The sequence below is a fragment of the Triticum aestivum genome, chromosome 7B (assembly GCF_018294505.1).
Source record: "Triticum aestivum cultivar Chinese Spring chromosome 7B, IWGSC CS RefSeq v2.1, whole genome shotgun sequence".
Lineage (NCBI taxonomy): Eukaryota > Viridiplantae > Streptophyta > Magnoliopsida > Poales > Poaceae > Triticum > Triticum aestivum.
In genome coordinates, this window is record NC_057813.1 from 677,825,916 (window position 1) to 677,840,892 (window position 14,977).

The 14,977-nt window shown below is 42.7% G+C and overlaps 1 protein-coding gene and 1 pseudogene across 1 annotated transcript; both read left to right on the forward strand.

Annotated features, from left to right (window-relative positions):
• Positions 1 to 295: 295 nt before the first annotated feature.
• LOC123162012 (ethylene-responsive transcription factor ERF112-like) lies at positions 296 to 4,281 on the forward strand (annotated as a pseudogene).
• A 6,373-nt stretch (positions 4,282 to 10,654) lies between these two features.
• LOC123161941 (ethylene-responsive transcription factor ABI4-like) lies at positions 10,655 to 14,654 on the forward strand. The gene is made up of 3 exons (XM_044579751.1): positions 10,655 to 10,945; positions 11,982 to 11,990; positions 14,262 to 14,654. Exons 1-3 carry the CDS (start codon positions 10,655 to 10,657, stop codon positions 14,652 to 14,654), a joined length of 693 nt encoding a protein of 230 aa, XP_044435686.1.
• Positions 14,655 to 14,977: the final 323 nt, after the last annotated feature.

Sequence of the window (14,977 nt, forward strand, 5' to 3'; positions counted from 1 at the left end):
TTATTATATTATGGGACAGAGGGAGTAGGAGATATACAACCAAAACAAAAGTTAAAAGTAACAATGCAAGCTTTACGTGCACGCCATCATATGTATTTTTTGTCAGTCTTTATAACCACTCTCCATTCATGGTGAGGCGGCGTGGTTCCAATGAAGCTGAAACATACGTACGCGACGCACGGCATGATGCCGGCTGGGTAAGCTGCGCAAAACCCGCTATTAATATCCATCGTCTTGCACACATCCGGCATCCACCTCAAAGGGCATCTACCTCCGTTCGACTGTCGTAAAGGCCATGGCAGCCGCAGTAGTGGGTGAGAACAGCAAGTTAACTGGAGTGAGAAAGAAGGGGGAGGGCAAGTTCACGGCAACGATCAAGCACCCGGTGACGAAGACACAGTTGTGGCTGGGGACGTACTCTTCCCCCGAGGTCACCGCGTGCGCCTACGACCTCGCGGCTAGGGAGTTGAAGGGCATAAAGGCAAAGCTCAACTTCCCCTACCCTCCGCCGGCCAGACTGGTTAAGTAGGTGATCGCAGCACCGAGGCACCGCTGCCATGGTCACGACACACCGCTCTTTGAAGTCGTTATAAGGGAACCATGGAACATCTCAACCAGCCCACTTGTTTCAGTAGGCATTGTTGCTGTTTTTATGAGTAAGAAAACTTTCATGTGAAAATCAAATAATGTTTACACAAGAACAGCAATAAGTACTCTCCACAAAACCAAGGAATTAAGAGAGAGAACGGTTGTACAAATCTGGGTGAAGGAATCAACCCGAAATTAAACAATCAATCGACCACTTCACCATTCTATAACATAAATGGGCGTTTAACTTGTTATATTACAACATGGGCAGATTCAGTGTTAGAATATGGTGCCCACAAATATTTGGAACGCAGTCCACAACCTAGTCCAGCACACATCTAGTCTTCATGTCTACTATAGTCAATATATAAATAAATCGAGACACTTCCACTGTAAAAAGTTAAAAACAGATGAAAACATGCGCAATACAACTAGGCCATGAGCAATTGAAAAAACCATAGTCATGAATTCAATGCCACTGGTGGCGGCAAAAGCGGCTGAGCGAGCATGCGGAACAATAGAGGGTTAGGTCTGTGAGGTAGCGAGTGGAGTTCAGTAGCTGCAGGTGACATGAGGTCGTGTGTTGTCGCTTGGTGTGAGCTCACGGCCATTGTGTAAAACTATTGTTAAACAATCTGTATAATACTTTTGGTAAATTCTCATCCGCTATGCCAGAATTATGATGCATCAGGACTTCAATAACTATTTGTAACGTGGTTGACGGAAAAAAATTGCTATCCGTTGTGATGTTGTCTATGAATGCCCCCATATTGGTCAATTACTCAAATCCTAGATCCGCCGCTTTATTACAATCCTATTATAGCTACAAAAACTTGCTTCATATATCCCATAACGGTACAGCCAGGATACTAAAGTAGCAGCCAGCGGCAAAAAAGAAAGATGTTAATCATACCTACTCACATTGCAAATACGAAAATCACTTGATAGATGAAGGGGTACAATAGTTTAACGTTGTTTTTTGAGGGACAAGTTGTGTCCATAAAATATGCTAGCAGTATTATTTGAAGATGAAGGACACGTTGGTGCTACAAAAATCCCTTGATGGAATCGTAATGAACACAACCATCCTAGGATTGAGATTATCAATTCGATAAAATATACCCATCGTAGCCTTGCATTCACTGGTGAGTAGGAAAGCAGGTTGCTAAATTAATAACAACAGATAAGTGACACATTTAGCTCAAATTAAAGCAAGAGAGACTGACACAAGAAAGTAAACTGAAGAGGGGGCTTACATGCGCCTCATTGTTCTCCTCCACCTCCTCCTGCAGCGGCTCCTCCAACTGCTTCATAAATACCAAAAAAGATAATAATAACTTGTTAGTTTGTACCAACTTCAACCTGTGCAAATGCAAACTTAAGCATGTTAACACTAATATAACATGGGCATGCTTTATGTAAGGTAGTCTCAATCCTAGGATGGTTGGTCCATCAATTAATTCCTAATTTTCTATTCATGATTTAATCATATAAAACAGTATAATGATGAAGCACTTCAATAAATTCACAGCCAAACAAGATGAGAAATCTATCTATTACTCCCTCAGTCCCAAAATAAGGGTCGCTACTTTGGTAAAATGGCCAAATGTCTCTATGTTTTGTTGGATTTTCTGAATATTGTTCCTTTTTCCTCTCTATTGTGCTTTTAGCCTATACTCCATCCGTCCCAAAATAAGTGTCGCTGATTTTATGAGGCAATGCTCAACTGCTATTCCCATCTTGTTTTGTGAAATGTATAGCTAATGGGTCCGTCATTATGGCATTCCCTATGATGACAATTTTATTAAAAGAGAATGAGCCAAACCATCCTATGATTGAGGTCGCCAATTCAATCAAATATGCCCATCGTAGAGCCTTGCATTTGGCGGTCAGAAGGAAAGCGGACTGGTAATTAGCAACAAAGAATACAGTTACACACTTGCATCGAAGCATGAGAGACACAAGAAACTAAATGGAGAGAGAGCTTACCAGAGGCTCATCCTCCTCCTCCTCCTCTGCCTGCATCAGCTCCTGCAAATACTCGTAAATATCAAAATAATAATAATAATAATAATAGTACTAATAATAATAATAATAATAATAATAATAATAATAATAATAATAATAATACAGTTACACACTAGCATGGAAGCATGAGAGTCTATCACAAGAAAGTACAGAGAGAGGGAGCTTACTAGAGGCTGATCCTCCTCCAGCCCCACCTGCATCGGTGCTCGCGCCCAGCACGATGTTCCTTGGATCCTTCCCAAATTCTGGGTATTTGAAGTTCAACGCTTGCCACTAGCTTGCATCTTAGGGTGACTCAGCATCTTGTCTTTTTTATTTATCTATGTATCATTTCCGTCATCTTCCCGCTTATTCTCCTCCCTATCCGCATGCCAACGCAGGAGCTTTGCTACCTTAGGGTCCGCGAAATACCGCTGCAGACAAGGAGTGATCGGAAAGTACCACACCGATTTTCGAGGAGCTTTCTTCCTCTTCTTGTATCGAGTGACGCCGCACACCGGACATATGGTAGACTCCGCGTGCTCGTCCCGATAAATGATGCAATTGTTCATGCACACAAGGTATTTCACGTGCTGTAAATCCAGAGGACACACAATTTTCTTCGCCTCCTCGAAACTGGTCGGGCACTTGTTCCCCTTGGGAAGACGTTCGTGCCAGAATGACATGTTCTCGTCGAAGTATGCGTCGGTCATTTTGTGTTTTACCTTCATCTCCAGAGCCATGAGCGTTACTTTCAGGCGGGTATCCTCGGGCCTGCATCCTTCATACAATGGAGTAACCGCGTCTATCTCCAGTTGATCCAGCTTGGCTTTCTCTCAGGCGGCAGCTCTTGCGTTATCCGTCTGCTTGAGAAGCAGATCTTGAATATGAGGGTCCTGTACCCACCCTCCATCGTCGTCTGCTCCGGCATCTTCATCTTCATGATCATGCCCTTCATCTTGATCTTCCTCATCATCATGTACGACATCTTCTACATGATGACTGTGTACAGCATCACCGCCGTGATCATGTCCTGGAGATTCTTCGTCTTCTCGCCCGCCCTCGCCGCGGTGGTACTCAAACTAAGTCCTAAATTTCTATTCATACTTTAGTCAAATGAAACAAGCAGTATAATGATGAAGCATTTCAATAAATTCACAGCCAACAAGATGAGGAATCTATTATGTACTAAAAGCACAAAAGGTGAAAGAACAATATTCTAGAAAGTCCAGCAAAAATTAGAGACATCTACGCATTTCTGTACTTCATACTCAATTAACCATTAAACAACAGCCATTGGATCCCACAGCACCGCCTCCACTGCCGCCCAAGGTGGAAGTTTACTTTCCATTCCCCTTTGAAGCACCCGCCAGCGACACCCCACTGGTGCTAGCATATCCTTTCATGCACATGCCGCTTCTGGCACGAGCACGTCTCGGCCTACAGCCAACGCGCGTGCACGCACCTGCTCCACAGCCACAGCAGCCGATCCAACGGATGGAGATCGTGGCGCATGCAGAAAGCTGCTTAAGCTCCTCCAGTAAACACCTAGGGGCTCCGTCTCGCCACCTGGTGTTCAAGAAACCAAAGTTGTTCGTCGTTCCCGTCACTCCTAGTGCTCAAACAGAAGGGACTGATGATAATTTCACCAAGCCGTGGTATTTCCCTGATTCTCCTACTGTTTAGCCTCGGCCGTGCGCAATATGCACCGAGATCCCATAGTCGTGTGCCATCATAATCTAGAGGCAATCTGAATCTATATATCATTTAAGTTACAATGTATTTTCATTGTTGTTCTCATGTGTCGCTGCCATGTGTTGGGTTTACTATGGTGTTGTTTATCACCATGTTGTTTCCTTCTACCAATCATGTAATCTGTTCACTCTTGTCTTGTGTTTTGTTTTGGTGTGGGTGCACTCTTTGTCTTATGTTACCATAATGTATTTTGAATGAAAATAATATAATCAGGTTAGTCCATTAGTTAATCAATATCTTGTTTGGTGTGGTGTTCGAGATAATTGATTTGAGGTGAAGGGAGAAAATATTTCTCAAACACCGATGTTGTTATATGTTTTGATGCAAAGCAAAGAAGTATGAAATATGCAAATTCCAAATTCAGGAAATCATACTCAAAGATCGAACGACCCTGAAAATCATAAAAGTCCATACTCATGTCATCCAAGCGTGAGGTTGTTGTAGTATATCATGAACAAAGTTTGTTGTAACCTTTTTAACTGAACTATAAATGGCCACTAACATTCAAATCCCAGGCGGCTTCATTTGTTGATGTCATGAAGGCGGCATGAATGTTGATCTTTATCCAGATTTCTCGGGGGATCACGGCCCTGAATTTTGGTACATCGATCGGTCTTAACAGTATTAGATGTATCCAAATGTATAGAAAACTACAGTAATTAACTCGCGTGGTGATATCTAAAGTAGTGGAAGGTCTTCGGTATATTAATTTTATGTAATAAGAATAATCTTTAAAAATATATAGTAGCGATGATTGTACGACCATATTTGAAGTACAACGTTATTAGTTGTCTTAACATGAAATATTTTTATAATAATATTTGTGGCATTCTGTTGTAGTACTTATCTCTTGATTTGCATTATAGCATATCTTATTTTCGTCCATGTACATGATCTTGTTGCATCATGAAATTACTAGTGATTTTAGGTACTTTCCGATTGGTTTATTCGAGGGATTAGGATTGCAAACGTAGTTGATCTAATATGACCCACATCTAGATGTATTACACATGCCTTGTGTATGGTTAGTCTAAGATAAGTTTAGAGGATAACCGATGATGTTCTTGAAAGACTCAGTCCTACTGGGTATGGAGGATCAAAAAGATGATTTTTCTCTCATTCCGTATAGTTGTTTTTTCCAGTTGAACCTCTCTGGTTCAATGCACTTTTTATAAAAAAATGAAAAGCAATACAAATATGCAGCAGAATCCTGCCGTTTCCCTAAAAAAAGCAACAAGATGATTGAATTTTGCACCAGGTTACCAGATAACATAGCTACTAGGTCAAAATCGTTGCTAACCTTCCCCGCAAAAAAAAAAGCTTTGCTATCTTGACACTCAATAATAAAATTGCATCTTTCTTGTATATCATGCTTTCTTTGTCAAAATTCACATGCCACTTTTGGCCACTTTTTGGCAATAAATTTGGTTGTTGCCACCCAAACCAATTGCGTAGAACCCTAAAACTCAATTGCAAAAAGCTTCACATGTGTGCATAGCGGTGCCAAACAAAGTCGTTTAGATAGAAACCCTATAACTCAAAACCCATTGTTGTGTGAAAAGCTTCGCAGACATTAAACCCATGTGCATTGGTGAGCGTTCTATGCACATCTGGTTTGTCAATTGTTCTTTATATCAGTACCAGCCTTGCATCCAACTAATTTATGACACGTGTAATTTTTGAATGGTTTTGTCACACACACGCATGCACGCACACCGACACGCACGCAGGCACACACGCGCGCGCGCGCACACACACACAGCGGATTTATATTTGGAATACTATTGCCATCAAATGTTCATATTGAAGCATAGTCTACTCTATTTTGGTTCTTCGAAGTTAGCAGCATAACGCATTATAACTTAAGTATTTATTGCCTGGAGAAATCAAATTACTCAAATACCTAGGTGTTTTTGTAAAGTAAAGGAATACGTATGAAATATTGCAAATTAAATTTCAGGAAAGACAAGTCCTAACTTATCTACCATATCGCGCAGACTCGTAAGCAACTAAGTAAATATTTTTTAGGAAACAACAGGACTCTGCTGCATATTCTTAGTATTATGTTTTATAAAAAATACAACTAAGTAAATGTCTCTCTTAATTTTGTCCTACACTACTAAGCGGGAAGTTGCGTCATACACAACTTTGGCATAATTGATCCACAAACTCTGTAAAGTATACACTACTACAAAACGAGCTAGCAGTGGTGGATGACAAGTATATGTGTGCCACCGAAACATTTAGCCCATCACTAACATGGTAAGAATTTATTAGTGGAGGGTGGCATGTTTTGCCCGCTAGTGCACATCCAATACCTGTTGTCAGCCCTCTTCTGTACCCACCCCTGTTGTCAGCCCTCTTTTGTACCCACCACTGTCTAGACGAAATAGCGGTGGCATGTACCTATCGGTGCCCGCCAATAATGTGCCCCACCTATAAGCATTTTCCATGTAGTGATATCATTTTAATCTGTTATTAGGATTCACCACTATAATAGAATAAGATCCAAGAATCAAGCACCTCAATATCATCAAATTCCATACTCTCATACTTACAAATAGGTTGTTTTAATATAGATGAACAAGGTTCAACATTTAGATGTGAACGAAAATGACCACTAACTAGCAATCAATGATGGCTTCACTAGTTTCAGCGGTATGAAAGTTGATCTATATACATATTTCTCAGGGTGGTCGCATCCTTGAATTCTGGTACATCGGTCATTCTTAACATCACCATAAATATGAAAATGATTGAAAAAACTTGTAGTATCTCCTATAACGTAATATCTACAGTACATTACGGTCTTGAAGATACTAATTTTATTCATCTCTGGGAGCCTTCTGTCACAATCTACCCAGCAACGGACGACTGGGAGGCTTTCTTCGCCCGACTGTAGAGATCATGCGCCTTGGTTCCACATGTCATGGATACACGCTGACTATAGAGATCACGCGCCCTTGGGCCACCCGTCATCGAGCTTCCAACTGGGTCGCCCGGTTGCGAGCCGTCCAGGCAGATCAGATGGCCCGGAGCCGCCCCACGAGGCTCCTGTCGCTAGCCAACTGGCAATGGATGGGCAGGAGCCTTTCCTCACCCTCGAAAAGCCTAGGAAGGCCCGCACTTTAGCATTCTTTATATAGGAATAATGGGTTAATTGATTCAACATGATTTACCGGAATCTTTATGATTTAAAAAATTGATAACGATCATTTTTGGACTATCCCCAATTATAGTTCATAACGTGTTTGCAGGCTCATCACAGTTTTTTTATGTTTGATGTATACAATGTAATAAGCGTCAATTCTCCATCATTATTTATGGGAATATTATGGAAGATGTTGTTTTTTCCTCTTTAACTTGACGAAGTAGTATGAAAATAATATTTATACCCATATTAGTTGTTATATTTTATTTTATTTTTGATATAATTAAATATGTATTGTCTATGAAGTGTTCTCATTCTTTTTGACAAGTACTATTGTATGTTATGGATTCTTGATGTGGCAAACAAATTGTATTCCTTTAGTGGTGCTGCTTAAATGAGTACAATGTGATTAAGCCTTTTAAAATTGTACTCTATTGGACAATGTTATTTGTTCATCTTTTAGGAAGTGTTTACCATTATGGCTCATACAAATAAAATTATGAAAAAATGATCCTTAAAAAGGCATGATTAAATTCTTTTCTACAATTGTGATATTTTATTTAACACAAAGATTGTATTGTTTACTTACCATACTAAGGGCATCGAGGTGTCTTGGAGTAGCAAGCCATCCATGATGTACCCATTGATGTGTGGATGCATTGGCTTGTCAGAAATCCCGCCAACTGGATGCAAAGCAGGGGGAGGTGAGCAGGCTTACGAACCCCCACAACGTACTAGTTCAGCACCCCGGTCCAATCAAAATATTCTCTCGAGCACGCGCCATCTCCGGCGCAACTGCATCTCCACTATCCACGCTGCATTCAGGCCGGCCTAGAGGGGACGCGACCGGTCACTAGAGCCATCATTGAATGGGAGTGCTGCCCGAGTGCGCCACCCCCGTCACGTCATGGTCTCCACGCCTGTTCAATGCCGGAGAGACGTGACCGGATGGGGTGATGAGATGACTATCTACCGCATTGAAGTCGGGTGCTCATCTATCTGTGTGTCGACATTAAACAGACGTGATAGCCGAGAAACCCACTCCAGTGTCCGCACTGAAACAACTTGATGTTTGACTTGGTCGATGCCCTTTATTTATACATGGCCGCGCACAACATGATCCGCACCACACCACGTCCATTTTTATTCCTCTGTGCACCACCTTTGCCACGACAAGCTCTAGAGCAAAGTGGGAGACCCTCTCAGCGGAGAAGAAGCACGAGTTGGCCAGGCTTGCGGCTGACTAGCAGCACCGTCATGTGTGACGAATAGAGGCTGGTTCGCCGGAGGTGAGAGACGACGACGTGACGATGAGCCGGCGCCCCCGCTCACACAGGTCCATGGTGAAACCACACTTCAACATCGCCATGATGGAGGAGCAGCCGACACCACTAGTGTTGATGTTTTGGCTGGCGCCGGAGGAGCAAGGCTACAACCTTTCCAACCTCCCGCATTACCGGCAGGCTGAGGGCCAAAATCTATGGCGACGTTGCAAGCAGGGAGGCCACGGCGGCCATGGCTTCGGAGGAGCCGAACTTCGTCGAACAACAGGTAGCGCTCTACGGGAGCACGTGCAGCGCTCGTGCCGGCTGCAACGCTATAACGGTGGAGGTGGGCATGACGGCTTAGGCGATCGGGAACGGGAACGGTTACATAGGCAGCTCCGCGTCACCCGTGGTTCCCGTCGGGCCACAAGGACAACGAGTCTGGCCCGTTCCACGTCCATCTTGGACCTCAAATTGACTGACGACATCCAAGCAACGCAATTCGACAAGGAAAAGTAGGACATGGGAGAAGAAGGGGTTCGTATCCCATGTGGGCATGCCCGTGTCCCATTTCTTACTCTTCATCGCCGGTCAGCCACAACTTCACTTCGTGGAGCTCAGGCCCGGCAAAGATGCCGGACATGGGGAAGACGGGACATGGAACAAGGACGCCTCCACGGCTGGCGAAGATTTAGACTAGATTAACATTTTATGTTAAAAAATGTCATGTACACTTTTTAAAATGAAATATGCAAAAAATGTCATGAATTTAGACCGGTTTAAAGGATCATCCAGTTTGTTCAAATACCGTTTAAAGTGTGTCCGGACGTTTGATGGATAGGGTTGAATGGCCGACTCCTGTATCACTGTCCGTGGACAGATATTAATGTCCATTTTGGGGGATAGCATTGAAGATACCCTAGAGCCTATTTTCTTGAAAAACTCTATAATGCTATAAGACTTTTTGGAGATACATTTATGGAAATGATAAAAATAGAAATACCGAATATTAATCTGACAATCTGACTTGAGATGTTTTTTTATCAGAAAAACTAATTTAATTTATTTTGAAAATTACTTAAACCGTTAAATTCCTAACTTAGCAATGATGCTTAGCCACGTTGGAAAGAAATGCAATGGGAGAAAAGACAACATTCGTTTAAGAAAAGACAAACTTCACACAATATATGTATAAGCAGCAGAAAAGTGTGGTTCCCATCAGCTAAACACACGTAATCTAGGTCTGATCACCTCATCCTCATCCGGGGCATCAGACGATAAGCTAGACTGACATGAAAAGTGCCCGTATCCGGTGACTTTCAGGTACGAGAGCGCACGCTCGACCGAGGAGACGCATGCATCCGCGCGAGAACAGAACGGCAAAGCGATGAAAGCAGTAAAATCAGCAATGCAAGCTGTACTAGTGTACTTAATCCCTTTACGTACACGCCATGATATATATCTTTTGTCGTGTTCCGTTCCAAGCGAGGACGCGCGAGAAAGCAGCCGCATGACCAGCAATCGTGTATACGAGTATAAGCTATACTCTCCATCCGATAATATAAGAACGTTTTTATACTAGTATCAAAAATGTTATTATATTATGGGACAGAGGGAGTAGGAGATATACAACCAAAACAAAAGTTAAAAGTAACAATGCAAGCTTTACGTGCACGCCATCATATGTATTTTTTGTCAGTCTTTATAACCACTCTCCATTCCTGGTGAGGCGGCGTGGTTCCAATGAAGCTGAAACATACGTACGCGACGCACGGCATGATGCCGGCTGGGTAAGCTGCACAAAACCCGCTATTAATATCCATCGTCTTGCACACATCCGGCATCCACCTCAAAGGGAATCTACCTCCGTTCGACTGTCGTAAAGGCCATGGCAGCCGCAGCAGTGGGTGAGAACAGCAAGTTAACTGGAGTGAGAAAGAAGGGGGAGGGCAAGTTCACGGCAACGATCAAGCACCCGGTGACGAAGACACAGTTGTGGCTGGGGACGTACTCTTCCCCCGAGGTCACCGCGTGCGCCTACGACCTCGCGGCTAGGGAGTTGAAGGGCATAAAGGCAAAGCTCAACTTCCCCTACCCTCCGCCGGCCAGACTGGTTAAGGAGGTGATCGCAGCACCGAGGCACCGCTGCCATGGTCACGACACACCGCTCTTTGAAGTCGTTATAAGGGAACCATGGAACATCTCAACCAGCCCACTTGTTTCAGTAGGCATTGTTGCTGTTTTATGAGTAAGAAAACTTTCATGTGAAAATCAAATAATGTTTACACAAGAACAGCAATAAGTACTCTCCACAAAACCAAGGAATTAAGAGAGAGAACGGTTGTACAAATCTGGGTGAAGGAATCAACCTGAAATTAAACAATCAATCGACCACTTCACTATTCTATAACTTAAATTGGCGTTTAACGTGTTATATTACAACATGGGCAGATTCAGTGTTAGAATATGGTGCCCACAAATATTTGGAACGCAGTCCACAACCTAGTCCAGCACACATCTAGTCTTCATGTCTACTATAGTCAATATATAAATAAATCGAGACACTTCCACTGTAAAAAGTTAAAAACAGATGAAAACATGCGCAATACAACTAGGCCATGAGCAATTGAAAAAAACCTTAGTCATGAATTCAATGCCACTGGTGGCGGCAAAAGCGGCTGAGCGAGCATGCGGAACAATAGAGGGTTAGGTCTGTGAGGTAGCGAGTGGAGTTCAGTAGCTGCAGGTGACATGAGGTCGTGTGTTGTCGCTTGGTGTGAGCTCACGGCCATTGTGTAAAACTATTGTTAAACAATCTGTATAATACTTTTGGTAAATTCTCATCCGATATGCCAGAATTCTGATGCATCAGGACTTCAATAACTATTTGTAACGTGGTTGACCGAAAAAAATTGCTACCCGTTGTGATGTTGTCTATGATTGCCCCCATATTGGTCAATAACTCAAATCCTAGATCCGCCGCTTTATTACAATCCTATTATAGCTACAAAAAACTTGCTTCATATATCCCATAACGGTACAGCCAGGATACTAAAATAGCAGCCAGCGGCAAAAAAGAAAGATGTTAATCATACCTACTCACATTGCAAATACAAAAATCACTTGATAGATGAAGGGGTACAAAAGTTTAACGTGTTTTTTGAAGGACATGTTGTGTCCTTAAAATATGCTAGCAGTATTATTTGAAGATGAAGGACACGTTGGTGCCACAAAAATTCCTTGATGGAATCGTAATGAACACAACCATCCTAGGATTGAGATTATCGATTCAATAAAATATACCCATCGTAGCCTTGCATTTACTGGTCAGTAGGAAAGCAGGTTGCTAAATTAACAACAACAGATAAGTGACACATTTAGCTCAAATTAAAGCAAGAGAGACTGACACAAGAAAGTAAACTGAAGAGGGGGCTTACATGCGCCTCATTGTTCTCCTCCACCTCCTCCTGCAGCGGCTCCTCCAACTGCTTCATAAATACCGAAAAAGATAATAATAACTTGTTAGTTTGTACCAACTTCAACCTGTGCAAATGCAAACTTAAGCATGTTAACACTAATATAACATGGCATGCTTTATGTAAGGTAGTCTGAATCCTAGAATGGTTGGTCCATCAATTAATTCCTAATTTTCTATTCATGATTTAATCATATAAAACAGTATAATGATGAAGCACTTCAATAAATTCACAGCCAAACAAGATGAGAAATCTATCTATTACTCCCTCAGTCCCAAAATAAGGGTCGCTGCTTTGGTAAAATGGCCAAATGTCTCTATGTTTTGTTGGATTTTCTGGAATATTGTTCCTTTTCCTCTCTATTGTGCTTTTAGCCTATACTCCATCCGTCCCAAAATAAGTGTCGCTGATTTTATGAGGCAATGCTCAACTGCTATTCCCATCTTGTTTTGTGAAATGTATAGCTAATGGGTCCGTCATTATGGCATTCCCTATGATGACAATTTTATTAAAAGAGAATGAGCCAAACCATCCTATGATTGAGGTCGCCAATTCGATCAAATATGCCCATCGTAGAGCCTTGCATTTGGCGGTCAGAAGGAAAGCGGACTGGTAATTAGCAACAAAGAATACAGTTACACACTTGCATCGAAGCATGAGAGACACAAGAAACTAAATGGAGAGAGAGCTTACCAGAGGCTCATCCTCCTCCTCCTCTCTGCCTGCATCAGCTCCTGCAAATACTCATAAATATCAAAATAATAATAATAATAATAATAGTACTAATAATAATAGTAATAATAATAATAATAATAATAATAATAATAATAATAATAATAATAATAATACAGTTACACACTTGCATGAAAGCATGAGAGTCTATCACAAGAAAGTACAGAGAGAGGGAGCTTACTAGAGGCTGATCCTCCTCCAGCCCCACCTGCATCGGTGCTCGCGCCCAGCACGATGTTCCTTGGATCCTTCCCAAATTCTGGGTATTTGAAGTTCAACGCTTGCCACTGGCTTGCATCCTTAGGGTGACTCAGCATCTTGTCTTTTTTATTTATCTCCGGATCATTTCCGTCATCTTCCCGCTTATTCTCCTCCTTATCCGCATGCCAACGCAGGAGCTTTGCTACCTTAGGGTCCGCGAAATACCGCTGCAGACAAGGAGTGATCGGAAAGTACCACACCGATTTTCGAGGAGCTTTCTTCCTCTTCTTGTATCGAGTGACGCCGCACAGCGGACATATGGTAGACTCCGCGTGCTCGTCCCGATAAATGATGCAATTGTTCATGCACACATGGTATTTCATGTGCTGCAAATTCAGAGGACACATGATTTTCTTCGCCTCCTCGAAACTGGTCGGGCACTTGTTCCCCTTGGGAAGACGTTCGTGTCAGAATGACATGTTCTCGTCGAAGTATGCGTCGGTCATTTTGTGTTTTACCTTCATCTCCAGAGCCATGAGCGTTACTTTCAGGCGGGTATCCTCGGGCCTGCATCCTTCATACAATGGAGTAACCGCGTCTATCTCCAGTTGATCCAGCTTGGCTTTCTCTCAGGCGGCAGCTCTTACGTTATCCGTCTGCTTGAGAAGCAGCTCTTGAATATGAGGGTCCTGTACCCAGCCTCCATCGTCGTCTGCTCCGGCATCTTCATCTTCATGATCATGCCCTTCGTCTTGATCTTCCTCATCATCATGTACGACATCTTCTACATGATCACTGTGTACAGCATCACCACCGTGATCATGTCCTGGAGATTCTTCGTCTTCTCACCCGCCCTCGCCGCGGTGGTACTCAAACTAAGTCCTAAATTTCTATTCATACTTTAGTCAATTGAAACAAGCAGTATAATGATGAAGCATTTCAATAAATTCACAGCCAACAAGATGAGGAATCTATTATGTACTAAAAGCACAAAAGGTGAAAGAACAATATTCTAGAAAGTCCAGCAAAAATTAGAGACATCTACGCATTTCTGTACTTCAGACTCAATTAACCATTAAACAACAGCCATTGGATCCCACAGCACCGCCTCCACTGCCGCCCAAGCTGGAAATTTACTTTCCATTCCCCTTTGAAGCACCCGCCAGCGACACCCCACCGGTGCCAGCATATCCTTTCATGCACATGCCGCTTCCGGCACGAGCACGTCTCGGCCTACAGCCAACGCGCGTGCACGCACCTGCTCCACAGCCACAGCAGCCGATCCGACGGATGGAGATCGTGGCGCATGCAGAAAGCTGCTTAAGCTCCTCAAGTAAACACCTAGGGGCTCCGTCTCGCCACCTGGTGTTCAAGAAACCAAAGTTGTCCGTCGTTCCCGTCACTCCTAGTGCTCCAACAGAAGGGACTGATGATAATTTCACCAAGCCGTGGTATTTCCCTGATTCTCCTACTGTTTAGCCTCGGCCGTGCGCAATATGCACCGAGATCCCATAGTCGTGTGCCATCATAATCCAGAGGCAATCTGATTCTATATATCATTTAAGTTACAATGTATTTTCATTGTTGTTCTCATGTGTCGCTGCCATGTATTGGGTTTACTATGGTGTTGTTTATCACCATGTTGTTTCCTTCTACCAATCATGTAATCTGTTCACTCTTGTCTTGTGTTTTGTTTTGGTGTGGGTGCACTCTTTGCCTTATGTTACCATAATGTATTTTGAATGAAAATAATATAATCAGGTTAGTCCATTAGTTAATCAATATCTTGTTTGGTGTGGTGT